This window comes from Zonotrichia albicollis, chromosome 7, assembly GCF_047830755.1.
Source record: "Zonotrichia albicollis isolate bZonAlb1 chromosome 7, bZonAlb1.hap1, whole genome shotgun sequence".
NCBI classification, from domain to species: Eukaryota; Metazoa; Chordata; class Aves; order Passeriformes; family Passerellidae; genus Zonotrichia; species Zonotrichia albicollis.
In genome coordinates this window covers 17,505,685-17,533,236 of record NC_133825.1, presented here as the reverse complement: position 1 = coordinate 17,533,236, position 27,552 = coordinate 17,505,685, and the positions used below count along the sequence as shown (strand labels likewise).

At 49.4% G+C, this 27,552-nt stretch overlaps 1 protein-coding gene across 1 annotated transcript in view; it reads right to left on the bottom strand.

Annotated features, from left to right (window-relative positions):
- The window catches only part of COL13A1 (collagen type XIII alpha 1 chain), a 93,616-nt gene that overhangs the window by 53,319 nt on the left and 12,745 nt on the right, over positions 1-27,552 (bottom strand). The window contains exons 3-8 of the mRNA XM_074544453.1: positions 12,076-12,083; positions 6,922-6,957; positions 6,303-6,329; positions 4,564-4,614; positions 856-891; positions 30-56 (exon numbers count right to left, since the gene is read on the bottom strand). Coding sequence (XP_074400554.1) covers positions 30-56; positions 856-891; positions 4,564-4,614; positions 6,303-6,329; positions 6,922-6,957; positions 12,076-12,083 — 185 coding nt within the window. The remainder of the gene's footprint in view (positions 1-29; positions 57-855; positions 892-4,563; positions 4,615-6,302; positions 6,330-6,921; positions 6,958-12,075; positions 12,084-27,552) is intronic.

Below are 27,552 nucleotides of genomic sequence, written 5' to 3'. Positions count from 1 at the left end.
AGAAGCCTGCAGAGGAGTTCTCTGCTTACCGGTTTGCCATCCAAGCCAATAGGGCCCTGAAATGAAAGAGGAAAAATGATGAGAAAGGCTTTCCCCAGCATCTTGTCCACCTGCCCCAGGAAGCACTGTGTGCCACAGGACTGCATGGGCTGGAGTGATGTGAGGTGACTCCCTGCCCTCCTGTCCAGTCGTGGCAGGTCCCTGGCCCACTGAGAACCAGCCCAGATTTCAAACTGCTTCAGCAGGGACCTGCAATGCTGGACACAGGAACAGAAACAAGGAGGGATTCATAGGCCATTTGCAAAAATAAATCTCAGAATTTAAAATTTTACAGTGTTGGGTAAACCAGTTGAACGTCAGTAGTTTTCTCAGGACTTTGATCTAAAAGGGCACCCGCCTTTGGGGGAAGAGGAATTTCTGCAAGTGATAGAATAATAAAAGTGTCTCGGGGAAGAGGTGACACACAGCTCAGCACGTGCTGAAGGTACTGTTTGATGAGAAACAGGCTCCACAGGGGTTGTTTTCCTTGTTTGGGATAGGGGTATTTCTTAGGATGATTTTCTTTAACTCAACAGATCTGCCTTTAATTTTGTTATTTTAACACTTGGGGATTTTTTAAAATTAATTTCCTTTCAGAGTTGTGTGGTTTGGTTCAGTAGGTTTGTTTTTTTTTTCCTCCCTAAGTATTGTTTAAAAAAAGTAGCAGAAAAACAAATGAAGAAGAAACTGTTTTTTTCCAGTGATATCAGATCAGGTCATTGGTGTCAGGAAGAAATGATGAGCTACAGCAAGCACTTAGGAGGCTTCCTAGTAGTACCTCACATCCGTACCTCATAAATTCAGAGCTGCACTTACCGGGAATCCAGGAAAACCTCTTGTTCCAGGCTGTCCCTGGGAAGGATGAAACAGAGACAGCACTTTAGAGGAACTCAAATGAATTTTGATGGATCCTAAGTCGTCTCTACAGAACCTTTCCTCCAGCCTCTGACCAATTATCCTACAACTCTCTGAAGAGATACCCAACTCCCCTCCAAGGGGAAAGTGTCTTGGGAAGGAGGGGAAATCTCTCATCCCCACTCCAATTTGTACAGGGCCAAGAAAAGGCTGGAGCAGCTCCAGTTTGGATTGCAGGCAGTTTCCTTTAAGTTTCTACATTAATTAAATGGGTGTCCCTAGCCCATATGTTAGGCTTTTGGAGTATATTCCAGAGGCTGAGCTCATTTTATGGCAGTTCTTGCTGCCATAAACCCGAGATGTTTAATGCAGGGTGCTGTTCTGTGCAAGACAAGCCTTGCAGGTCACTGGTGTCTAAATACAAGCATCCCTCTCCTCCTCCAGCCCTCATCTTATATCTCAGCTCATTCATTTTGCTCAGAAATAATTCTGGAGGTGATTTTTTCCCTCTTCTGTTTCTTTTTTTTTTTATTTTTATCCTCTGAGAGCTAAGACAAAAAGGAGAGTTGGGCTGTGTGATGAGAGGAACATGAGCACCACAATTTTTCCCCCTGCCCTTTCCTGGCTAGCTAGCTGTGGCTACCAGTTTGGGATCAGGTACAGCAAACACTGGCTTGGGATGTGTTTGGCAGCTTCTTCATGCCCTACTTAAAAACACCAAAAAAAGAGAAAATGTGCTGTTAATTTTTCGTTGTTCTTCAATTTTTGGGTCTTGTGACATCCTAGGTCACAGTTATGTAGCTTTGTTGGTATCCAGGAAAGATACCACTTCATTTCAGGATTTTCCAATCTGTTTAAAAAAGAAGAAGGTCAGGAAGCATATGGTCCATGTGGCCCAGACTTCAGCAGATCTTGCAGCAGTCTCATGTGGACAGAAGCAGCCGGATGAGGTAAATCCTGTGCCACGCTCATCAGCTGACCACTGTGGCACCCTGCCTGCCCTGAAAGCTGGGCTGGCATGCCAAAACGCCCAGCTTCCTTATGTCTTCTCTCATTTTGGGGGAAAAAATGCTTTCTTCAGCGATTTGAGCTACCATCAGTGGACTGCTGGAGTTTCCTAGGATAGAGCTGGGCATAAACAGGGTCTCTGCCTTAAGCTAGAGTGATCCCATGTGGCGCTGAGGGAAGGGAAGGGCAAGGAAGAAATGGGGCTCCTGGGCTGTGAGGCTGAGGTTTGCCACAGTGAAGCAATAACAATCCTTTGGGAGACCTCAGAGTTGCACAGATAGGAAAAAACTTCACCTTCCTTCAGGTAACACCTCAGAGTATCTCTCTGTCTGCAGAGAGATTCAGTGAGGGTTTACCCCTGCAGAGATGGGCCCAAACAGCCTCTTTGCAGGGTTTGAGGGATGTCCCCACACAGAATCCCTCACACTGCACTGAAGAGTTCTGGTTTGCTGTACAATGCTAGCAGGACCTAATCACATTTGCACTATTTCTTTAGTTCTGCAAAGTTGAACTTGGTCAGCTTTGCTTTGCAAGATACACACAAAACCACCTGGCCCTGTTGGCCAGCGACCAGGAGGGAAGATAGGCTATAAATTAAAGGATCTGTCCACTGCTGGCTTCTGAAAAGGCAAGAAGCAAGAAGATCCTAGCCAGAATTCTGGTTCCCTGTTGGACACCTCCCTGACAAAAAGTGCTAAAAAAAGAATTAGGGAGAAAACCTGGAAATGGTGCAATTTGGCTTCCTCTGTAGACTACAGACTGCTGCTTCTCTCCCCTTGGAGGACAGCAGGATGATTTGCACGGTATCACGCCAAGACAACAGTTCAGCAGCGAGCCATTCCAAGAGACTGTTTTTGTTGGGTGGCTGGTTTTCCTTGTCTCCTTTTTAAAATGTTGATTGTATGAAGTATGTAATCCTGGGAGCTGCCAGATCATGGAGACCGTCTGTTTCTGCCACTATTGGTGCGCTGGCCCTCTCTGGCCAGGAGCTGAGCAGCTCTGAGCTCCGGCAAAAACTTCAACCTCCAAACAAAAATCTGGAAACTATTTGTCATCCCACATCTTCCCCAGTGGCCCCTTGGCCAGGGTTTCCGTGTTTGTCCTCAGTGCTCAGCCATCCTTCTGACCTATCACCAGCTCCCCAGGAAACGGGATCATCTTCACAGTAGGCTTTGCAGGGGGAAAGTGTGGAGCTGGGCTGCTCCTGGCACCTCAGGGCTTTGACTGGTGTAGGCAAAACCCCATTTTAGACACCTTTTGCCACCTAATTTTTCTGCTGCTTTAAAGATGCAACGTGTTCTGCACTTTCCCAAACAGCAGCAAAGCAGACAAAATTGTCCTGCAGGCCAAGCATGTGTCCTTCAATAAAACTGTCTCCTTTACAGGACCTGATGGCTTTTCTCTCTGATTACTATAATTACCCTGTTCAGAGCCAGAGCTTGTGAGAAACAGCAAAAACAACGGGGCACTTACCCTCCAAAATCTGCTGTTTGTGCAGCAGGGTGGTCTTGCACAGAGCTTGGCTTGAGAGACTTGCCAGCCCCTGTTCTTTGCTTGGACACGTGGCCAGGGACCATCTGCCAGGCATAAAACCCTTGGGGAGACCCATTTGGGTCCTGGGCTTTGGTTCTGTCGCTTCCCAAACTGCAGCATCCCCGGCAGGTGGGCCTGGGGACCAGCAAAGCTGGTTTTCATTAGAAACACTTGTCATGGGGCTTTTGGGAAGCTAATTGGAAAGCCAGATGTAGCCAAGTGTTTGCACTGCCTGGGTCTGTCTCACTTGACCTCGCTGTGAAACAAAGGCTGCCAGCAGCCCATCCTCTCTGCAGGTCAAGGACGGTGCTCTCCACAGGTTAATCAAAATCGGAAGCGCCCACTGGGAGGGAGAGAATTGAATCTCCAGGTCCTTTTTCATGGAAATCTCCAGTGGAGGCTGTGCAGGGATGGAGTGGAGAGCTCTGGCTGCACCCACACAAAAGCAGAGGCCTGATGGCTGAGCCACAGTGCAAGAAGCATCCAGCATTTAGGGCACACAAACACTCCGACCCTTCACCTTGGCGTTTTTTTATGACCCCGTCCTCGCAAAAAGTTTTGTCTGGCTGACTCCTTGCACCCTGTAGAGACACTTTTACTGGAAGTGGAGCAAAATTCTGCCTTTTCTCAGCCAGATAAGCAGTGACCATGCTGACAAAGAGCTTCCAGGATTTTGGGTACATGACAAGGATCTCTGAACCACGCTTTGTCTTTGTGAGCTCCCTAGTCATCGGCTTAGCTCTGATCCTGCCTGTCAGTAAAATCAGGAGGCTTGTTGCCTGCTGATTAAACCAAAGGCTGGAATCAGCCAGGCAAAGGGCAAATTTTCTCCAAAAGTGATATCAGCCCTGTTGCACAAAGGAAATACACTTCTTCCTTTTAAATGCAGGACTCTGGTTTCCTTGCCAAGGGAAGGCTTCCTCATTTGTCCTGGAACATGAGCTATAATTTCATTATATATAGTATATAATAGCAGTATAAAACCAAGGCTGGCTCAGCATGGGAACCACATTATACAGGGTTTTTGCTCTTTCCAGCTGATGCTGAGTCTTAATGCCCCTCCTAAGGCTTTCCCAGTAACTTGCCCACATCCTGAATCAGGCAAAAATAGAGAGAAAAGTCACTTACGGGTGGGCCACGGGGCCCAATGATGGACATGCCAGCTTCTCCTGGAGCACCCTGCAGAGAGACAAAGCAGAGGAAAGGGCTGAAAACAGGAGAGGAAAGACAAAGACAACTATATTCCTGTCAAGAGTGGGGTTAAATGCGGGTGCCTTAGGTGTGAGATCTTCAGGGCTCATGGGGCAGCTGCTGTTCTGGCCTCCCCCAGCTCCTGCCTGACACTTTGGGAAAAAAGATGTTCTTGAGAGCTGCTCAGATGTGCCAGAAAATGGAAGCTGCGCAGCAAGGAGAAGTATAAACACATAAAACACTTTCTGGCAAAACAGATGTTCTGCCCCATTGCAAGTGTGAAAGATGGCCTGAAATCCTTTCTGTTTCCTTCCTGTGAGTTCCAGGAGGGTTGTGTCCTGCAGAAGAAAGAAAAAGAGGGATGTGCTGGGCTCCAGGGAAAGGGGAGCTGCAGGCAGCTCATTTGGTTACTCCAGAAATGCCTTGCTTGTGTACTTCTCAAACTCAATAGAGATGTGGATGAAAACAAAGCAAAGTGCTTGCTGGAAAAGGAAACAGCTGCCTCTCCAACTCCCAGCCACCCACAGCGTGTGATGGGCAGGACATGTCACTCCCTTTGGAAACATGATGTATTCCTGAGAGGCAGCTCCAGAAGTGCCCAGGGCTGAGGAGCTTTGGGACAGAGCATCCCATAAACCAAGCAGCCTGCAAGAAAGCAAAGCACTCTGAAAAACAAAGCCATGGACTGCCAGAGACTGAGCGCTCTCAGGGAGGCCTTTGGGGCAGCAGGGGCAATTAGGAGGGATTTTATTCCATTGTTTGTTTGTATCTATCTGCTGTCCCTTCATGGAAACTTTGGCCAGAAACAAATGCAACGATATGCAGAGAAAAAAGCAGAATGGCTTCAGGTGGGAAATTCTTGTCTGTTTGATGTTGGTTGGCTTCAATGAGCAAACAGTGAACACAAGGATGAAGAACCTCTATCCTGCTTTCCCCTTCCTTGTTGTGTTTTTCTCTCTATTATGAATAGGAGCAAATGGGTCTGGTATGGTACTGCATAGATGACCTTCCTTGTCAGGTAAATATCCATACCTTCCCTAATTTCTACACATTGTTATTCAGTTTTTCACAAATCCCAAACACCTCCATTTCTCTGCTCTCCCAGTGGGAGGTACTCACAGCTCTGGGGAAAATACACTAACACTGAAATGCCAGCAGCAGGATCACTTTGTAAACCAGCACTCCTTTGCGGGTACAAATCTCAACTCACTGCACAGCACAGTCTGTGAGATGGTGTCCCACAGACCATCAGCTTTCCTCAGGAGGAAGAGAGCCCACCATGTCAGAGATAGGAGTGTGCCATGCCACTTTTACTCCTTGCTCCCACCTGCACCAGGGATCAGGCTAACCTGGGAGGCAGAGGGGAGCTGCAGGTTGGCTGGGGCAAGCAGAGCTGCCGCAGGGGGAGAAAGTCAATGGTTAAAATCCAGGAAGCCTTGAAGGAAGGCCTGCATGTGCCCACTGGCTCTTAGGCTGTTAGTAAATTGTCATAAACAAGAAACACAGCATCCTTGGAGGCTGAGTGGCCTGGAAGGAATTTGGGAAATATACTTGCACTGACACGGAAGATGGGGCAGCCCAAGGCTGGCTGCAGTGGCCATGACTGCGACAGGGGAGCTGGGCTGGCCCTAGAAGGACAGTTTGGGAGTGCTAGAGGCTACAGGGAGCTGACTCACCTTCTCTCCAGATTGCCCCTTTAGTCCCTGGGTCAGTGGCAGCCGTCACAGCCACATGCAAGAGGGTGCAGGGAAGAGAGAGAGAAAGGAGAGACACAAACACAGGCGTCAGCGGCAAAGGCACGCTCTGCCCCCCACAACCCTGGCTATGGGGCTGGCACCAGCAGGGTGACCTCACTCCTGCCCCAGTCCCCTTCCCCATCCTCACCAAGGGATGCCTGAGCAAGGAGCAGCTCCACAATCCAGCACTCAGCCAGGCAGGGCACGGCCCCCTTGGCTCAGGGCAGCTGCCAGTGGCAAGCAGGGGTGCGTGTTAGGAAACCCAGGGTTAGCAAGCCCAGCTGGCGCACCAGGTGGCAGCAGGAGACACCCAAACAGGGGATGCTGAACCAGAGCAGGGCCTGGATAGGACAGCAGGTGAAATGGAAACACCCCCCCAGCATGTATGTGGCTTGCAGGGCTGGTCACCCTGCTGAGAGCAGGGGAGCCCCTCAGGTGTGGGGCTCAGGGAGAGTAGTTTTGCTCAAACTGACAAGGATTATCCTGAAAGCCACCCCCAAATCCTGGGGGCTGGAAGAGAATGGGAAGGATAAGGCACAGAAGAGAGGGTTTGACTCACCGGCCGCCCAGGGATTCCCATCGCACCTTTGTCCCCCTGGCAATTAAAGCAAAAATCAGAGGGAATTGGTAACTGGTCAAAAGCAAGACTATAAAACAGCACAACTGAACAAAGCCACAGCAGCAGCTTCACACCATGCTGCAAGTGCCCAGGGATTTTGAGAGGGAGAAGGTTAAACAGTAAAATGTGTGTGCGTGTGCCCAAACCTGTCTTTAGAATGTGTGGGGCACCAGTTCATTTCCACATATGACAAACCCACATATCTCACAACAGAAATTACATACAGCAACTTAGGCAGCAAAAGGAGAACAGGAGTCTCCAGTCAGACAAAGTACTATCCCTATTTCCAGCACCTCATAAAATCCAGGTCCTGGGAACTGGCTTCCTGCAGTGGCTAAGTGTCACATTTTTCTCTTTCTTGACCAAAGTCATCTGGGTGTTAGCTATTTATTTATAGAGTTATCACTTTAAAACACAATTCTTTTAGGCTTAAAAATACTGTCCTGTCCAGAAGCAAGAGAAAAATGTGAGAACACAAGCTGACACAGGAAAAAGCATGTCTGGAAGAAGACATATGAGCAGCTGTTTTCAGTGTCCTCTACTCCTCTGAGATACTTCCCAGTGCATTGTCAGCATGTGAGTGATCCTAGCCATGGTTTTGGGAATGACTTAGGGTCAGGTGACAGTGGACAGAGCCTCGTAAACACATGAACATAGCACCAGTGACAATTTTCTTCACCCACTTACCTACAAGGCAGTTGGCTGCCTCTTACAGCTAAATTGGACTGTGCAATTACCAAAAAAAAACAAAAACAAAAAAAAAATTACCCCCTCTGCATTCCTGGTCACCAAAACTGAAGGCTGTGCAGATCTGGAAGACAGCAGCTCATTGCTAAAGGATCTTGATGATTATGGCTTCAGCAGTCGTGTAGCTTTTACTCTATATTTTGCAAAAATGACGTGATAATAATCCCTCAGTTCTGTTTCCAGCGATGTTTGGGGTTTCCTTATGCAAAACAGAACGTTCCTGCCCCTGGCTGGCTGTGTCTGTAGACATAAACCTGGTTTTCTGGTTTCTGCAGCTGGAGACACCAGCCCCACGGGTGGCACCTCTCGATGCCTCCCCACACGTTCAGTCCCAGCGCGTGTGAACACAATCTGAGATCTCTGGGAGGGGAAGGCACTTAGCTCTGTTTGTCCTTCTGGGTGTACACAAAGGCTGTGTATCCCAAACTCAAACATCATTGCTTGGGACCAAACCATTCCCTGGTGGAAGCTCAGCCATTTCCCTCTGCAGAGCTGGGGGGGCTGTTTGGTATGGGGGGCTTCCTTTCCAATGCAGCTTATGTTGTGAAAAACTGAAGAGCTGTGTACACTTTGCAAAAGCACCTCTTTCAGATACATGAAACCCTGAACAGCTGCTTGATTTCAAGTTTTGTTGAGGATATATTATGGAAAACTGCTTTCTTCTAGGGTTTTAGGTGTGTTCTCAGTCCTGCTAATATTTGCCTATCACTGTGCCAGCAGTGAGTGCAGCTCCTGGTGTCAGCATCTGGCCCTGGCATCACTTTGTGGCTGCTGGAAAACAAAATACTGAGCTTTCCTCTGCTTTTAGTCCCTTAAATGCTGCTTTCCTCCAGAGCCGAGCCCAGGCTGATTTCCCTGGTGGCTTTTGAGGTAAAAGCTGAATTTGCCCTTCTGTCTCTGCTGTGGCTGGTGCTGGAGCAGGAAGGGCCACGGGTCGGGGCTGAGCTGGGTCAAGTCCCCTGTGAGCACCTGGAGTGGTACATGACGGCACCGTGTCTGGAATGTGGCTACAGCACAGGGGGAGCTCCCTCCAGGACAGCAAATAAATGCCAGATGTTTATAAGGAAAGGTTGCCTGTGACAGGCAGCCAGGAAAGAGCACTTGGGGGTGGATGATACCGTGTAGGTTGGTTACAAAGTCATGAAAAGCTGCCTGAAGCTCCCACTCAGAGTTAAAAGAGCATGAAAGGCAAGCAGCAGCCCCTGTCCGGAGCCAGGGGAGAGCCAGCAGCACAGTTTGCATTTCCTGCACTGAGAAACTGCCTGGTATGGCTCGTGCAGGCTCCAGGTGAGCCACAGCCTGGGGAAGAGGGAACCATCACCAGAAAATCACACTGCTGTAATTCCAAAGCTCCTTCCTCAGCCATGACTAACCCAGACGCAGATACTGTTATTATGGATTTTTGCATTTGTCCCAAGGTGACTTAGGCCTTCTAAATCCTACTGCAACTAGCAAATCCCATCAGTGAGAACACTGAACACTTTGCCTCTCCAACCAGACCCTCAAAGACATCTTCAGAAGTAGTGTCTCCCACACATAGGAGGGTTCACGAGGATCATGCTACCCTTTAAGTTTGAACCTACAGAGCTCCTGTGGTCCCTACTCTGTATGGGCCATGTCCTGTTTGCAATATTCTATTCCATGTCCCATTTTTTATGCAAGTCTACTTTCTACCACCTTAGGAATACTGGGGGCCTCCTGATCAAAGTACTGTCAGACAGAAAGAATGAGGGGATGAAACAGAAATCATGAAGTATTTACCAGGAGCTGTGGCCTTTCTGTGAGGCCCTGGAACAAAATACACTGAAACAGCAAAAGCCAGCCTCAAACTCCAAAAGGAGGGCTTGATAAAGATATGGAATCACATGGAAGTGTTTAGGAAACAGAATGGTTAAAAAAACTCTCCCCAGCTCCTTGACCATCAGCTCTGATTGCTTCGGTTTCCTAATCTACTGCTTGTGAAGTTCTCCCTCCTTTTGGCACGACTCTACCCACAGCTCTCCGCACGAGCTCTGAAGGTATCTGCAAGTCCACGGAGAACGAGCTAATTACAGGGCTTTGACTTTCTTCCTTAGTTTCCATCTGCTAAATATTACTTTTTCATGTATGGAATTGCTGCAGTTGCCACAGAAATGTTGCATGATCAGAAATGGGAGAGAAAAAGTCCGTGAGAGGATCATTTGCTTCGGATGTGGTCCAGACAGCAAAAGGACTATTGCAGGATTTCATCACTTCCTTCCTTCACCCCTTTTAGTCCCAATCTCATCAAATATCTTACATGACTGCGGGTTGCCCTTGTCTTCACCAAAGCCCTCACCGACTTCAGGAATAAGGGTGGAAGTGTTCATTGGGCAAGAGAAAAACATGAAGTTCCCTTTTGCTGCTCATCCATTTCCCTGGCTCTTGTCCTTGTTGTCCTAGGCTGCAAGCAGGGCTCAGTACATTTCTAACAAGAATTTCTGCCCCTTTCCCCACCCAAGCCAACACCTGCACTGGGAGCTAAGCCCTGTCACACAGTGTGTTGTCTCTTCTGCAAGCTGGGAAATGAAAATGGGAGAGAGATGTGGGGTGGTCATGGCTTTGGGGTCACTATCCAGAACAATGTGTATGACAACCAGCCAGGAAGGAGCTCAGGTTGCTGCTCATAAAACCATTTCCATTTCCATCAGGAGAAATACACAGGGGTGGGGGAATACTTCCTATGGTGACGTGTAGAACTCACTTGGCTTTCCAGAGGTGAACTTTTGCTCACAGTGGCTGAGCAAAAGAGCACAGTGATTTCACCTGCCAGCTGATCAGAAACCCAAGAGGTCCTGAATGAGATGAGGGTCCTACTAGTCCAAGACAAATTCCACTTTGGCTGAGAGCACTCAGTCTGCCCAACTTCCTCTTCTCTTGTTATTTCCATTGGCTGTAGCATTCTCACAGCCTGTCCTAGAAGTCTGCTTGCAGAGACAGGTTCAGGGGTCGCAGTAAGCCAGGATACAGTAGCATATAATGTCAGCACTCCTCTGGTGGTCCCATGCGCTTCTGCCAGGCTTCAATCTCTCATTACAATATTAGGTTTCCACCCTTATTGCTGCAGAGGAAGCCTGGAGTGTGCGTCTTCCTCACCCCACAAAGGTACTGACTGCACTCTAGAAGACATCTGTGTTGATCTGGTGATTTTTCTCTAATTTCTCACAACAGAAATGCCAACACCACTGCCAATTTTGTGCCCACCACATGGGCTGCCCAGGCTGGATGGCAGGGACTGCCATGGAGGGACTCCAGTCTGGAGTTGCCTGCAGAGGTGTGCTCTCCTCCCAAAAAGCCACAGCTAATGCTGAAACAGCCAGTCCTGAAAGCCCCTGGGATGAGCTATCACTGAAGTTCTGTGTGGATCAGCCCTTCCAGCTGTGAAATCCTTTCAGACCTTTTGGCCTAGAAGGTGCAACTTTTTGGAAGATTGCTGTCATTAAATAGGTCTGTGCTCGTATATCTGTGGGAGTTGAGTCTGATGAAAGGGCAAAGAAAATAGGTTGTGCAGCAACTACTACTGAGGACGTCATCTGCAAACTGTTTAAGACATTTTTGTGTGAACAGACAAAAGATGACTACCGTATGTGTAACTTCTCATGTTCCTCCACAGAAACCCTGAATAGTCCCTCTATTGTACAGGAATATAAACCATTTCCTCTGGAAGGACCCTGCTATGAGACAATGCAGTGTTTCTTTATAATCCTGAGAGATATCAATACATGGCTTCAGTCCTTGTGCTGCTGCTTCTGGTTCACTGTGGGTCTGGTAATAGCAGCAAGAAAATTTCTGCAATAACCTAGCTATTTTCCTGAAGCCTAAATTGTCTGTGCTGAGGTTTTACATTAGCTAACATTTGAAAAGGAAGCTGTCAACACAATTTTTCCTCTGAAATTGATCGTTGCACAGCTACACTTGAAGGCCCAGCAGCTCAGCCAGCCCGGGTGAGTAGCAGGGAACGAGTCCCTGCAGCTCAGCTCAGCTCCTGCCATGTGTTTGTGATCTGTCTTTCCCTTCTCTGCAAACCCATCTTGCTCAGCACGTGGCATCCCATGCATGTGAGGCGCACACAGCCGGTTCCCCCAGGGGCCAGCTGCTAACACACAGATCCCTGCACCACGTGCATCTGCCCTGTCCCTGTCCCTGTCCCTGCTGAGCTGCAGCCAGCAGCAATCCCACCCCAACCTAGCCCTGAGCTCCCCCAGTACTTGCTGTTTGGGATACGCCAGGACTGCAAAGGTGTTTGCCACACCACAGACAGGAGGCTGCAAGTTCATGCCCCCAGACTCCATGTCAAAGCTTCTAAAACCACAGAAGTTTGGTACTTACAGGTGGACCTGGAAGAGAGAAGAAAAATAAACAATAATTAATTTTTTAATGTCATAAATCCTAACAAGAAGAGCTAGAAAAAAACATTGCACCATCTTTTGGGCTTTGTCCTCAGGCTGCTCCCATTTGCTGATGCACTTTCACCAGCTCCCTGCTTGTTCATTAAGGTATCCCCACACTAACCACCACGAGTGCAGGGCAGCCTCTGACAGCCCTGTCAGAGCCCTGTCTTGAGAAGGCCATGCAAGTCAGGCTCTTGACACTGTCCAACTCAGTTTTGGTCCTCCAGCACACATGAGAGTGGAGAACTCGTTATTTATATGATTCCCCCTCACATGCTGCCCACCCATGGGGGCTGAGAAAGTTGAAAGTGAGGAGGCAAGAGCTCCTTTGCTGCTACAATTCCTACCCATTTCCCACCAGAATCAGTGATCTTGTGAAGGTGTGAAAAGATTAATGAGGAAACTACAGCTATTAAAGATATCAGGTACCTTTTCTCTTTAATACAAGCAAATTTTCCCCTTTTCTTCCGCCTCTCATCCCCTCAAAGCCAACCTGCCCTCTCGGAAGAAATTCCCTCAAATCCTTTGGGTTTCTTTTATTTTGGAAATCTTTTTTGGAACCTGCCAGTGTAGAGCACTGCATACAGAATGGTTGTACAATATATATCAGGGCTTAAACAGCACATTTCTTTCATCAGCTCCCAGAAAATTCCTCAAAATCCTGACAGATATTGTGTGTGTGTGGAAAGAAACCCCCGGACTCACTATTTTGTGGTTTCCTCTCTGTGGGAGAAGCAAGACACACCATACAACTGTCAGGGGTTTCTACATTTTCCATACTTTATGGACATTGTGTTTTTCCCTCGCACAGAGTGCCAAGAAGCGAGGCTAAGCAGTAAAACAGGCGAGCTGACAGATAGCAGCAGCAGCAGCCTCCTCCTTGCACGGCAGGCGGATGTCACCGCCAGCACCTGCAGAACAATCCTCACCCTGAAAATGCCCCTGGCTCAAAGGCCACTAAAGAAACTGAGACCCTGCATGAACAAACACTTTCCACATTGGAAATCTCTCTTAGTGTGCCTCTCTCATACCAGGTTTGGTGACCTGAAACTGCCCTGTCAGATGCCACTGTTAGACACGGCTTTCATTGCAGTTCATCAGAAGAGGTTACCTCTAGATAAAGTAACTTTTGGTTAAAATACAAAGAATTACAACCACCTTCATGATGGCTGACAGAGCTAAAGTCAACACTCCACAACTCAAAACAACTCCAATCAAATTTAGGACAGGAGCTCAGGGGCAATCCAGATTTGGCTGGCCTGGTGCTGATGCTGAGGTCGCTGTCCCACTTGCTACACCAATTCTAAACAACAAAAGGGTTTCTGATCAGACAGCTCATTTAGGAGGGCAAGGTCACACTGATGCCGGAATCCTAATTTATGCCAGACTGGGAGAAAAGAAAGGAAGAAAAGAAGAGAGAGTTTTCTGAGTCTGGCTTGGATCACAATAACATTCTGTGAGAGAACTGTTTTGGAGAGATTTTGTTTCAGACTGAGTGCCCTGACACAAGGTCAATGCTTATAGCTTGCCAATACACGGACTTTATTTCCATTAGCAGCACTTCAGACCCTTAATAACCCACCTACCTGTCTGCATGGACTTGGGGCTCTCATGGATTGCACGAACCAAACTGCTGAGCTGATATTAAAAGAAAAACTTAAGGACATGCAAACCCTGAGCCATGGCTGCCCTTCCAGCCCAAACACCACCACTCAGCACAGCCTGTAATGGCATTGCCATACCACTGAGAGCAAACACAAGCTCTTGTTTGCTGCAGAAGCTCCATCCACAGAGTGGAGTAAATCAGCAAGGCCGGAGCTCTAGGCCACACACCCCACACAGATCAAAGGCAGGAGGAACAGTGGAGGCCCATCTCTGCTATGTGCCCCCTATAAAATTAATGGTTATGGGAAGGGGACTGCACAGGCTTGTGTAAACACTCATCAGTGAGCTGCAGGGACACAGCCTTGGCTGCAATAAGTCAATCGGGAGACACCATCCAGGGACTGGGCTTCAAATGCCGGGATCGTCTGTGTGACCCAGGAGAAAGCAAAGCCCTCAGACAGAGTCATTTCCAAAAGCAACATCATCTTGCATGGGCTGGAGGAGGACAAGGAGGAGGAGGAAAGATGTCCCAAAGACAGCAGGAAGGGAGGACATGCTGCTGGATTAGCTGTTGCAAAGCATAGGGGGTTTTACGAAGCCGAATAAAGCTTCAGCAAAATGCTTTGGTCGTATTCTGTCACAGTGATAAATGACAAGGTGGAGCAGAGGTTCTCAAGTGGCTCAGTCCTTAATACAAGTAGTAAATTAATGCATATTAGAGGAAAGAGTGGATGGATAAAAGAGGATGGAGATACTTGAGCCTCTACTCTCAACAACTCCAACATCAGCAGTGCAGTGAGCTCAGTCCTGGCCAAAGCTCTGGCAGAGCTGCTCTGTCCCAGGCAGGCATGCTGACAACCCAGCAAGCCAAGGGAACAAACCCACAAGTTGACCAGGCTGCATGGGACCCTTTACAAAAGCCACCTGAACTGCAGCAGAGTCACCACACCACCACTGCATGTAGTCACACGTCTCTTGCAGGCCCAGCCAGTTTGGGGCAACCACATGCAACCAGGCCTGCTTGCCCCCACATGGGCCAGCTCTTGGTGGTGAACTCCAAAGAGCTCCACAAACAACCAAAGTACAAATCACACGTATTGGGGGCTCCTCCTCTCCTTACAGCAGGCTCTTCTGGGGTGAGACAGAGGTGGTGCTGCACAGGACATGAGCTAGATCCCCTTTCCATATAAACAGTCAACAGAGAAGCGATAAAAGCTTCTGTGAACATCTCCAAGCGCAGCCAGCAGGCAGGCCCAGAGCTCCCAGATCACCAAACTCCTCAGCCCTGCACGGCAGAGAGCCCACAGCTGCGATCAGCACCTCCAGCTGCCGTGTGCCTGAGGAGCGACGCCGGCACTGGCACGCGGGCCGCCCACCACGGGCTGCTCAGGAAGCTCCTCTCCGTGCACTGGGGGCTCTGAGCCACTGCAAGGGCTGTTTATGCAGCTGCAGGGCTGCTGGAGCAGCAGGGGATGGAGGAGGGGACGGGGAAAACGTGTCAGGAGTGGACGAGTGGGAGGAAGCAGTGGTCTCCTGCAAAGAGGAGACCTCCAGAGCACCTTTGAAACGGAACATTGAGAAAACAAAGAATTCCTGTAGGGGTACCCAAGGTCCCTCCAGACATATGGCCTCTGGAAATTAGCACCATCTGCACTGTCCCTTCTCAGCTGCTCTGGTTTTTATGCAGACACAAAACTTCCTTAAAGAAGCTCTGCCTCTCCATAGCCCAAATCAGCAGGCACCTTAGGGTAGGGTCCACCTTATTGCCCACACAGAAACACCACACCTGTGTTGAGATGCAAGGCCATGCCACAGAGCCCTCTGCTCGCTTGATCTTCCCCATGTTCAACCAGCAACTGTTCACAACAGAGCTGCAATGATTCCTTTCCTCTCAGCCACTATCAGAGATAAAATGCCACTTTCCATGCTGTAGCCCTGCTGGCCTCAGAAAAGGAGAGGCTTCGCTTTTGTAGGCCAGTCAGATTTATCCTAATCTGGAAAGTCTCATGTTCCAGACTATCAGATGCTAAAAGCTGGACGCAGAGGAGCAGGTTTGGTGAGAAGCCTTCTGCTGATGACAGAGATATTCTCCAGCTTGAGACAGCAGCGCTCTCTGGACAGAGAGGATCATTGAAATGATCCCATCCACTTACGGGCATTTCCTGAAGTCTGGAAAAGTGTCCATTCTCAAAAGGTTCCCAAATGCTGTTGCTTATTTTTTCCCTCTAATTTCTTGGATTCAGACAGTACAGTGTCTGCAATGTGTATATCTTCCAGCCTGCTCCAAGAGCTCACATACAAGGATTTTTTTTCCCTCCTGTATAGCATACATGAGACAAGGAGGAGAAAGAGGGAACACGAAGACATTACTGCTGGTTACTTGGGTCGTCCTCACTACACACTCTGGCAGCAGCAAAGATGTAAACATGTAATCCATCCCTGTGAGGAAATCCAGCCATTTCACAGACCCAGGAGCCAGCCTGAGGGAGTTAGGGAGATACAGTTACTTCCTGACATTCGGGGCTATGTTAATTGATAACAAGATAGCTGTGGCCAGGCAATTAGTTATGAAATGCTGATTGAAATGCCAGCAGCCTGAGTGTGACCCTACCCAGGGTGGCATGGAGCCCCTCATTCATGGCTCCATGGGCATTCAGTGCAGACTGACCCCATTTCAGAGCAGGCACACCCCAGCTGGGTGTATGGAGCACAAACAATGGGTTTGCCCTATTGTAAACACAGACCATGCTGCAGTTTTCTCACAACAGACCCAGAGCACTCATATTCTTCTATTCTTCCCTACCTCCATCAGGGGACAAGTGATACAAGTGGAAGCAGAGGGAACATTAACTCAGAACTTCAAATGAAAAGGCAAAAAATGCCATGTGCCTTGCTATAATTCATTATTATTACCTGTAGGTAGAATTAAAGACAAAAAAATCTTGAAAATATTAAGAAAAATTTTGAACACTGACTACCCAAAGAACAACCTCCAGTAATTTCGCTTCAGGTTTTGTCAGCAGGGGCAGACAATCTGTGTGGATAACTCACTCCAGAGAGCAGAAGGCCCTTGCAAAAGGCCAGGCCCCTCCATCCCTAAAACATTCCCTTCTAGCCTACACCCTTGCAGAGTGGCAAGAGGTTCTTCAAAGGATTGCAGAAATGCTGGACAGTGAAAGGACCATCAGGATTTCACTGCCAAAAAATCTGACCAACGCTAAGCCGAGGCACCAGGTCATGCCAGTCATTCGAGCTGGCCCCCAAAATCAAGCCCATGACATCACTGGGAGTCGGCAGTTAATAGCAGCAGCTGTTGAGGATAAAAGTCACTGCTCAGGCACTCTGAGCACCCCAGCATCACCACCTCCAGCCCAAGCCAAGCAGAAGGCCACAAGCACGGCACCAAAAAAAGTCCAAAGGATGCTGCTATGATCGAGGTAGACATCAAGGTGAATCCTCACAGAAAAGTTAACATGATTAAGCATTAGTCTCAAAAATAAAAGAGGGTGTCTGATAGCAGAGTTCAATCACAGATCCCAAGTGCATCTCCAAACATCTCTGCTTGTTTCAAAATAAGGACAACAGGAGCCAGTCAGCCTCCAGAGCCAAAAGAATCTAATGAGGGTAAGTGGGGCCTTTGGCACAACCACAGCCAGCCCGTTAGGCAAATTAAAGTGCTCAACAACAGACAAGCAAAAAATATTCTGGCAAACATTTGGGAGACCCCCTTGCAAAAACAAAGGGCAGGAAAGGGTCAAGAGCAGATAGCACACACAGTGCTGGCTGCACTCAGGACAAAGAGAGCACCTCTGGCACTGCCAGGGGAGAGATGGTGGGATGGCCAATGCTGGGCAGCACAATGCTCCTTTTGGGCAGGCATCCATGGGTCAGCAAGCTCCTCCCAAGCAGCAAACAATCACATTTGTCCCTGCCATGCTGAAGCACTTAGCACCACAGAAAGCAGAGAAATCCGGGCTGGGAAGGACTCCCGGGGTCAGCTCACCCAGTGGGTTTTCACACTTGGAGGCCCCCCCAAGGTCTCCCAGTAGTGGCGCAGACCCCTGGATGGTAAATGGAAACCTTATGGTGGCAGGCTGATTCCACTCCAGCACCTTCTGCCAAAGAGCCCCCAGGCTCCAGCAAACCACCAGCCCAAAACCGCTGCTCTTGACTGTCCCCCTTTCTCTTCCCCTTCTGCCTCCCCTGAGCAAACCAAACAGAGATTAAAGGATTCCTGTGAAATGAGAGTGACACGAAACTGAGGACGGAACATCTTCAAAGCAACCAAAGGAATAAAAAGTCTGTACCTAGCCCATTTGGGCAAATATTTCTCTAACCTGCTGCTGTCCTCTGGGGATAGCGACACCACATGCTTCCCCAGTGATCCAGTCCAGGCAATACCCAAGCCCTGATTCATAAGGCCATATTTATTATCTTTCTTAGAGACTACCCAACATTTCCAGTGTTGTTGTTTAAGTCAGTCAATGACCTCTGATGCACAGCAAATTCAAAGAAGAGATTTTTTTATTTCTCTCCTTTTTGCGGTCGCCTCATGTATTTGATGTCTGCAGTCCTGTTCCTCAGTCTTCTCTTGTCTTTAGACTAAACAAAACCTAATTCTTCCAGTCTCTTCACAGAGGCCATGTTTTCTGGACCTCTGGTTGCCCTCATTGCTCCCCCTCCGTGGCTTTTTTGCCTCTTGAAATGTAATTCTCAAACAGCAACCGCCTCTCCAGCTCACTGCATGAGTCAATGGCAGGTGACTTGGTGAAGGCAGAAGACATGGTGTCTATTTACCTTATCCACAGGGATAAGGGATACTTATACTTATAAGGGATACTCACAGAGGGAAAACGAGTTCCTCCCTGTCACCACCTCTGCCTTGCCCTTATGTTCTGACATGTCACTTGTTCTCCATGAGCCCTCGAGGGCTCTCTCCTTTAAGAAGCTGATGTCCTCACTGTGGGGTGTGACTGGCATTCATGTTCCAGCGAGGAGGAACGTCTCTGCTCACTCACTCCAGCCTTTCCCTGGTGTCCTTGACAGTCCCACCCCACCCCAGGCTCTCAGATTTTCATCCTGCACACCCATTCATTTTAAATCCTTTCAGCTTTACTTTCCTCCTATCTTGAATTTCACCTCGCTGAGGACTTCCTGATTGTCTTTAGCTGATCTCTTCCTGTGGCTCCTTTGCACCGGGACAACTTCAACAGTTTCTCTGTCAGGCTGCTGAGTTTGCTCAACTTCTTCCCCAGTTCCTGCTCTCCAGGGGCACTACCCCACCAATTCCCCACCTTCTTCTGGTGTTTTTGAAATCCACCTCAAACACCTGAGCACAGAAGCACCTCCCAACTCTTAGTCTGAGGACGCAATGCCAATTCCATAAGGTACCACTCCAACAAACCCTACCCTTTGCCAGATGTTCAATAATCTCCCTGGAACTCCCACCCTACATCCCCTAACACGTCCTCTTCCATGCCAGGAATAAGAAGGTGGCATCTGAGAGCTCTGGAGAGATCCAATCCAGTTTGAAATTCACAGCTGGTTGTTCCAGAGGAATCTCTTGTTTCTGCACTGAGGAGCTGACTTCTTCAGCACTCAGCCAGGCCCAGCACAAGCCCTATTCCTCTGAGAGCTGCAGAATTAGGAAGGAACCACAAAGAAAAAATGGCCAAAGTAAATCATGGCTGGGCAAAGCAAAAACCAAAATCCATGGCATTTTTACTTCCTGCTGAAAATTACAATCTCTCTCATAATGTGGTTGTCTGGGAAAAGTAGAAAGTTGGACCTTACTACAGCTAATAATTATTTGAATGAATTCTCTGCTCGTGCACTTCAAATGCAAACTGCACACTTTATTCATTTGACAAATTGCATAATTCATTTTAATCCTATATAATTTTTGCAATTAGCAGCTGATTTTAATAACTAGCGCACTGTTACTTTTTTCTCCCCCTTAATTTTTGTTAGTCTTCTCTCTTTTCCATCTGCTAACTCTTTTCTTCTTCCTTCCTCCTTCCAAAATACTTTGCAACTTTTATAACAGCAAATTCTGTCACCTACCCAGGGACGAACAAAAGACCATTGTGTTCAATTTATCTTTTAATAGACTCCTTCCTCAAATACCTCACGGACTGCCAGTACTCCCTTCCAGACCCTGTCTCACACCCTTTTGAGTTATGAAAATGTTTGGGAGGGTCTTTCCTTTAGCCCAGACATTTTTCCACCCCGGATGATTGATAGCTCCCAGTTACCACTAATTACCCTATCAGCAGTTGGACACGAGCCTAGCCACAGTGCTCTTCCTCCAGAGGCCAGCAATGCATCCCTGTCGCTCGTTATCCTCTTCTTCACGGATGGAACAAACTGACTAATTAGAGACACCATAAATTCTTCCTTCAGGCTCTTCCTGATGCGTCGCCTTGTTTCCAAACAGAGCATGTGGAGGAGAGTGGGGCTGATGCTAGTCCTTTCAAAAGGAAAAATGTGATGGGGTTTACGAGCCTGAGTGGGTTTGTTCAGCGTGTTTTATGGAGCAGAAGAGGAGAGTGCTCATTCAGCCAACTCTAGCTGATGCTTTTTAGCACATCTCAAGCTGGAGAGGTTGGCTTGGCTCCCCCATGCCCAGCGGGAGCCAGGCTGGGGCAGCCTGCACATATGGAGACAACCTGCCCTGGCTTACAGGGATAAAGGACTCGGGCCTGCCTTACCTAGAATGAACTGTGCGTGCAGATCCCTCCCCTGCTGCCTCCAGTGCCAGCAGCAGATGCACAGCACACACTGTGGAGAGAGCCATCCAAGCAGAAAGGCAAAGAAGGAACCCCAACCAACTGCTGCCTCCCGCCGAGCATGGGCTGGAAGGCACCTGTGTGCTCCCATCTTCCCAACATGGCAAATTTGACTCAGTAAGTCTGCTGAATTCTGTCAGGACATCCATCTTGTTTGAGAGGGCAAGATTTTTTCTTATTTAGGCATACAGGTGGTTATTTTTTAAGGTAGTGAGAGATGCCATTATAATCTCAAAAAGAAAAGAGAGCACAAAGAAAATGGACAAGAGATACTTTCCCTTCTCCTCAGAACAGAGAAAAAAAATACTTGGAGGAAAACCAAGCAAGTTTAGACATCAGTTACTCCGAAGCTCTTCCTGCCAGACAAAAGGAAAGGCCTTGAGGGCACGAGGGCAAAAGGGCATTACATTCAGAGAGAAGTTTCTCCAAAGTACATGGGCCGTGTGGTACACCTGGTAAAAAAAAGGTTGAGGCTCCTCAGCCACTGCTAAAGAGGCAAACTCTATCAAAACAGGAAACCCTCACTGTTCTAGAAAAGGAGAGAGCAAAGAGGAGGAATGAGAACCAAGGTCTGCAACAGCTTGCTGCATGGGAAAGGCACATAGAAAAACCCATGTGGAGGAGGGGGGAATGGCTGAATGCATGCCAAACCACGAGGCACATGCCCCACGCCAGCCCTCCAGCCAAAGTCACATTTTTGTAGCTTCCCTCCCTTCCCTTCCCTGAGAGCCACTGTCCCAATAAACTGCAGGACCCTGCCTAATAAGATACATAAAATCTATCCAGGATGGCTTTAGAATTCAGAGACAGAAATATTCACAACCACACCTGACTACCCCCATCTCCCCCTGCTTCCCCAGAAAATAAGCATTTTCTATCAGCACTCAGGTCATCCATAAGCAAGAGATCACCACACACATGAACGGGGGGCAAACCAATAAACACAAGGCTACACCTTTCCGAAAAACACATACTTATTTTCCCCTCTCCTCTCCTTCTGCTTTTAAACCCAGATGAAATCACATTGCACAGGGAGCCTCACAATAACACAGCATGTCCCTGGGTTTCAGAGGGGTCAGAGCCAGGTACACTGCTCCCTATTGAGCAGAGGGCTGACATGTGGCTCCCTCACTGTGGCCAGGGCAGTGCCACAGACCTGTAATCTCTGTGGGTGCTTTTGGGGTTTCAACCCCCCTGCCATGTGTGTGGCACTTGTATATCCTAGAATCTAATGGAAAGTTAATCTGTAAGCAAGGACTGCCATTTTGGGAGACATAACTACTGCCTCTTTGCAGCCAAAATTGCTCTAATAAGGAGCTAATATTTAAAACCTAAACAAAAAGAGGATTAAAAAAAATCCTAGCCCATTGTGTTCTTCAGCTCCGTTAGGGACGAGGCCAACACACAACTCCCAGCAGCTGCTGTTGCCTCCAGCAACATCTCCTCCCTGGGACAGCAGCAGCAGATGACAGAGAAGGACAAGAAAAGAGCAGCCACCAGGATCTGGCTGCATCCACCCAGTGCCACATTCCAGCACCAGGTTCAGCCTCTGGAGGAGCCCTCCCCAGAGGTCCCCTACCTGCTGCTGCTGAGCTGCCCAGCAAGGGTAGCCTGGCGTGGATGGGACAGCTGGGTGATCCCCAGCGAGGCGGACACGCTGCCCGGAGCAACACCAAATCATAATAAACAAGTCCCTCAGAGCACAAAGCTCTGTCAGTTCAGATTCCAGTTCAGCTGATATAATCTTCAATTTCTCTTTGAAAGAAAGGAAAAAAAGAAAAGCAGAAAGAAAAAAACCAGACATCCTACGGGAGAGGAGTGAGGCAAGCGATGGATTGATACTGCCCATGTGAGTCTCAGCCCCCCATGTGCTGTTAATCAGCTGCCCCCCCGGGGAATACACTGATTTAATTACTGCCTGCTTGCACAGCCCAGCTGCAATGCTGCTCACCCAAGACACTGCAGGAGGAAGAAACAGGCACTGAGCCTCAGCAGCCAGCTAGGGCAGGATGGGCAAGCAGAACAGGAATCATCTCAGCCCTGGTTTGGGGAGAGAGGGGTTGAATTGGTCCAGGGAGCCCATGCAAGCGGGCTGCCACCCAATCCCTTATGTGCAAAAGGTTGACATAATGGAAGGGCACAGCGCTGCCCCAGCAGACCCCTGGGCACTGTAGAAGGCATGGATGCATCAGGCTGTCACCTTCCTTCTACCTGAAACACAACCTTGTTTGGAGGGGAAAACCAAAGACACACAGCTGGCAACAAGGGGGTTTCCAGACTGGAAAGGGGAGAAACAGCCAGATGCAGTAAAGGGCAGATGCCCAGCTACCAGGTGTCATGTCACAGCCCACTCCTCTCACCGGGTGCATGGCACAGACCCCTCACGCGAGCACATCTCTCCAAGCCCTCTGACTGTCACACTGCTGGCATTCTGCAGTGTTCATCTGGGATGCTGGAGCATCATTCGAATGCAAACAAATATTTTCCAGGGCTTCTGCTCCACAATGCACTCGTAATGTCAAAGAGGCCGTGCACAGAGGGACACAGACCTGGTACAGCTCCTGGAAGGAGAGAGCTGCATCAAGTGCATCCACCCTCAAATTGACTCATTGGACAGTCACTTGGAAGGGGCTTCAGCCCAAGGAGTGGGTTGCTGCTGTCCCACCTGGGAGGTTTAATAATTAATAATTAATGGTCGTGCGCTCGCCTGCGAAGGCCGGCACAAAAAGCGTCGCTGCGTCTTTAACAGCTGCCAGCGATGGGAAACTCATTGGAGTGTGCGTTCGGAGGGGAAGAAGGTTAAGATGATTAACTGGTGCTAACAAGTTTAGGATGTGGAAGAAGTATTTTCTTGGACGTCCATCAAAGAGAGGATTGAATGTTCCCCGGCGGAGGGGGGGCGGTATATGTTTAACAGATGAGGTTTCTGCCTCCCAAGGCCCGCCCAGCCCCGCATGATGCAACCTCTGCCTTTTAAAGGCTGACTCTGCCCCCGTTCCATCAGCGTACCTGCGGCCCCAGCCTGGCACAGCGGCTGAAAGGCGATCCGGGGGAAGGAAAGCCGCCCCTCCCCTCTTCCTGTTGATCTGCGTCCTGGGACACCCTCGGGCACCGGCGGATCAGCCCGGTCCTTGGTCCCCATAGGGCAAAGGTGTGGGCAGATGCCCGGAAAAGCCAACAGGGAATCGGGTATCACCACACTGAAAGCAGAAACCTTGGAGAGGACAGCTCCTCACGGGCCTCTGCATCCCATAGACACACCAAACCGAGCCATGCTGCCACTGGCCAGGCTGGCAACCCACTTTTTGTGGGCCTCATGGCAGCACCTACCATGGCACCGCAGCGAAGTCCCCTGGCAGGGAGCTTCGGCCGGAGCCGCCTGGCGCCTGCAGCATGTCACTGGGCCCAGGCCGGGTATTTCCAGCGCTGCTCGGCGGCTGGCGGGCGCCCACGCTTCGCTCGTGCCCCGCCGTGGAGCCTCACCCTCATTCCTCGGCCGCCGCAGAGCTGCCAGCATGGGCAGCACACGCGAGGCCCACGGCGCGGGGCCCGGACGTGCGTCACGGCTGACGCAAACCAGCCCGGCCATGTGCGCTCAGCCCGGGCCTGCGGAACTCCCTCGGCCCCGGTAGCACGCTCCATGCTCGCTCCGAGCCGTCGCACACAGTAGCAGCGCAGTGTGCTCTCAGCCAGCTGGGATGGGTTTGCCTTGCTTTGTCAAGGCGCTGATTTATGCCCATATGTACCATATACATTGTAAGCGCAGGCACGCAATGGTGTAAACACTCCCACCCAACATCTGTACGCAAAGCCGTCAAACATGCAGAAGCTCCCTCAACATGCACCACGGTGCCCCACAGGCAACCTGCCAGGCCCCAGTCTGCACGTGGGGTGCTGTGTGCCACTGGATTGTTATTGGGACATGGACAGTAAAGGTCACATCGAGATCACTGCCTGATCAAAATCAGCACAGCCACAACGCTTTTCTCCTGCCCCAATCTGTGCTTTGGCCGGAGCACTTCACGGCAGGTATCTGCTCCAAAATCTCTCCCCCATGTCTCTCTCTGCACCACACCTTTGCCTGAGAGATAGGTTAGTTTATCCCTGGTTTTGCATGATAAACTGTCTCAAACAACCAAGGGCTAGGATACAACACTTGGGCCACAATATACAAACACAATGTTAAAGTTAATGCTTGTGTCACCAGGACTAATGCACACCTGAATATAAATGTTCACCCGTTTGCACCTTTGAGCAGAACTCAGCCTCCATTGCAATTCCATGTCTTTGGAGGAAATTCCTCCCACCTTCCATCCAGTTCAAAATTTTAAATAAGCCAAAAATAAAAAGTTCAAAATAAGACATATAAAAGACAGAGAGGGGAGCCCTGGGATGTACAGGAAGCAGGCCTGAACATGGCAAGGGGGAATTATTTGAACAAACAGATGGTTGTAAACAAGCAGGCCACCCTCTTTCAGAGCACCACTGTTCCAAGGCACCTTCCCTTTTCAAGGCTTTGGCTGTTTCTAAGCATATTTTGGATATGGGGATATGGATATAGGGAAAGGCCAAGGTGTTTGCCATGCTAACTCTATTGCATGGTAACACCACAGGGATGCTTGAGCCCTCCAACCATTCTGATGCACAGGCCACGCTCACAAATGTATTAATGGCTTACACAAGCCCTCCTAGACTCAGGCAACAACTGCAGCTTAATTAAAATCAATTAAATACTCCTTAATAAAGCCAGTTTAAATCCCAAAAGCAGACTAAGCCGGATGAGTTGATGCTTAGAGGTTTAAGGAACATCCTTTCTCCCTCTTCCTGTCCCTCAGCCATGGATGTGGCAACAGACAGGTGACAAAAGCCAAGGTTGGGGTGACTCCTCAAGCCGCTCCAGTTAAGAGCACAGCAGCCTACATGTTCAGAGAAAGATAGTGACCAAAGTGACCAAACCAAACTATTTGTTTGGTTTTTTCCTGAATTGTTCATCCCCATTAATTCACGACTGCTCACAGAATCCATGGAATTCATTGTGTGGTTTGCATCTTCAAAACAAATGGAACAACAGTATGTCTAAACCAAACAAACCCCAACCCAAAATACAGCCAGCAGCCCAGGGCGCATGAGCAACTTTCCAGGCTGAAGTGTGTATATACTCTGGAGGGCCCAAAAATGTGGATGGGGGAATATATTTAAATTTCAAGGAATAATAGAATTCCCATGGAAAAAAAGGAGGGTAGTATTTAAGCAACGATTATACTGCAATTTCTCTTCCAGATGTGCTAGGGGGTGGTGTGGCAGAGAACCCCATTTTGTGACATGGCAATGTGCTGCTGGACGCCCATCGCAGCAGCCCAGGCACTGCTCCCTCCACATCCCAGCTCTCTGCTCAGCCCTGCCACAAGGCCTTAGTGCTTCCAAGGGAAAGCACAATTCAGAGAGCCCAAAGCTTCTGGCAAGGAGCAGCTGCTTGAGACACAAGTCCTCTTTTCCAATTTCTTTCTCAGCGCTTGTCAAAAAGCTGCGCTGAGGCACTTCCAAAGCGGAAAACACCTCCTGCACAGTCAGCACAGAGAGCCACGCTGCCTTACTGTCCTCAAAAGGGGTGAAATACAAAACCAGAGCGTTTCAGCCAGTTCAGTGCACCTCCTGACAGCAAGGCCACGGGGCCAAGGGTGTTCCATTGCACCCTCCCACCTCATCCTCCTCGTGGCTCTGAGCCAGGGCCACTGACACGGCTTGTGGCTGCTGGTGCTTAAATAGCTGGAGTTGACCTTTCCACACCCTCACCCCACACCAGGGATCCCAAACACTCCTTCACCTCTCAGGGCTCACCAGTGTGTTCATGTTTTTAATCTCATGGGAGCCCTGGAGCAGCATTAAGACACTGGCACAGGTTGCCCAGAGAAGCTGGGGCTGCCCCACCCCTGGAAGCGTTCTAGGCAGATTGGACAGGTCTTAGAGCAAACTGAAGGTGTCCCTGTCTGTGGCAGAGGAGAGGAACTAGATCATCTTTTAAGGTTCCTTCCACCCCAAACCTCTCTGTGATTCTGTGATCTGTCCAAGCAGCCCCAGCAAGCTGAAAAGGGATCACATTAAACATGACAGTGAGAAAATACAAAAGCCATGAAAACAACCTGGCAAGAGATGGAGCACCCCAGCTGGGATGTGGGGAGAAGGCAGGACTTGGGCACTGTCCCCCTTTTTGGCTCATCTCCACAGAGATGCCTGGGGAGAAGATGCAAATCCCAAGTTAGAAACGGATGCATCCACTTGGATAGAACATCCTGCCTGTCTGCTGCAGGGCCAAGGCTCAGCCCACACTGCCCAGGAGTCTCCCCCTGCCCCAGCCATCCCCACCAACCCCTCATCTGCTGCCTTTCCCAGCATTTTTTCCTTCCTCTGCACCTGTCTGTGGAGACAGGCACAGGTTGGGTGTGGGAAATGCACGTCCCATCCACTGGCCCCACTGTCTCTGGGTGTCACATCCTGGGTGACACTGCAGCCCTACACTGCTTCTTGCTGGCCTCATCCAGCAGCTGCCAGTATGTTGAGGGGTCTGGACAGCACAGGAGGGGTGTAGCCAAGAAGGAAAGCAGAATGGCTGGACTGAGTGCGTGCACCAAGTGGCACACATCCCCTGGGTGCAACTGGGGCCATGGCTGCACCTTGGCTCCTGCAAGCTTCCCTGCAGGAAGGGGAACAGTAGGGAAGCTCGTTCCCCTTCTTGGGGAAGTTTGAGTTGCAGTATCTGCTGCTGGTATTTCTGCAAAGTCAGTTGCAGCTGAAGAGTGGCCCAGCAGCCTTCTCTGTGCCCCACGGTGGGGCAGATAGGAAACGTGGGTGAAATTCTGTATGAGAAGAAAGGCCCAGGGGACATTCCTTTGCAAAGCCTCAAAGACATTCCAGAGAAAAGCTCAGCTCCTGGCCGCTGCCAAAATTCTTGCAGCTGCCCCACAGCATCCCCCAAGCCGCCCCTGTAACAACAGAAGGTACACTGGTTTGTGGCAGGGCTGTGC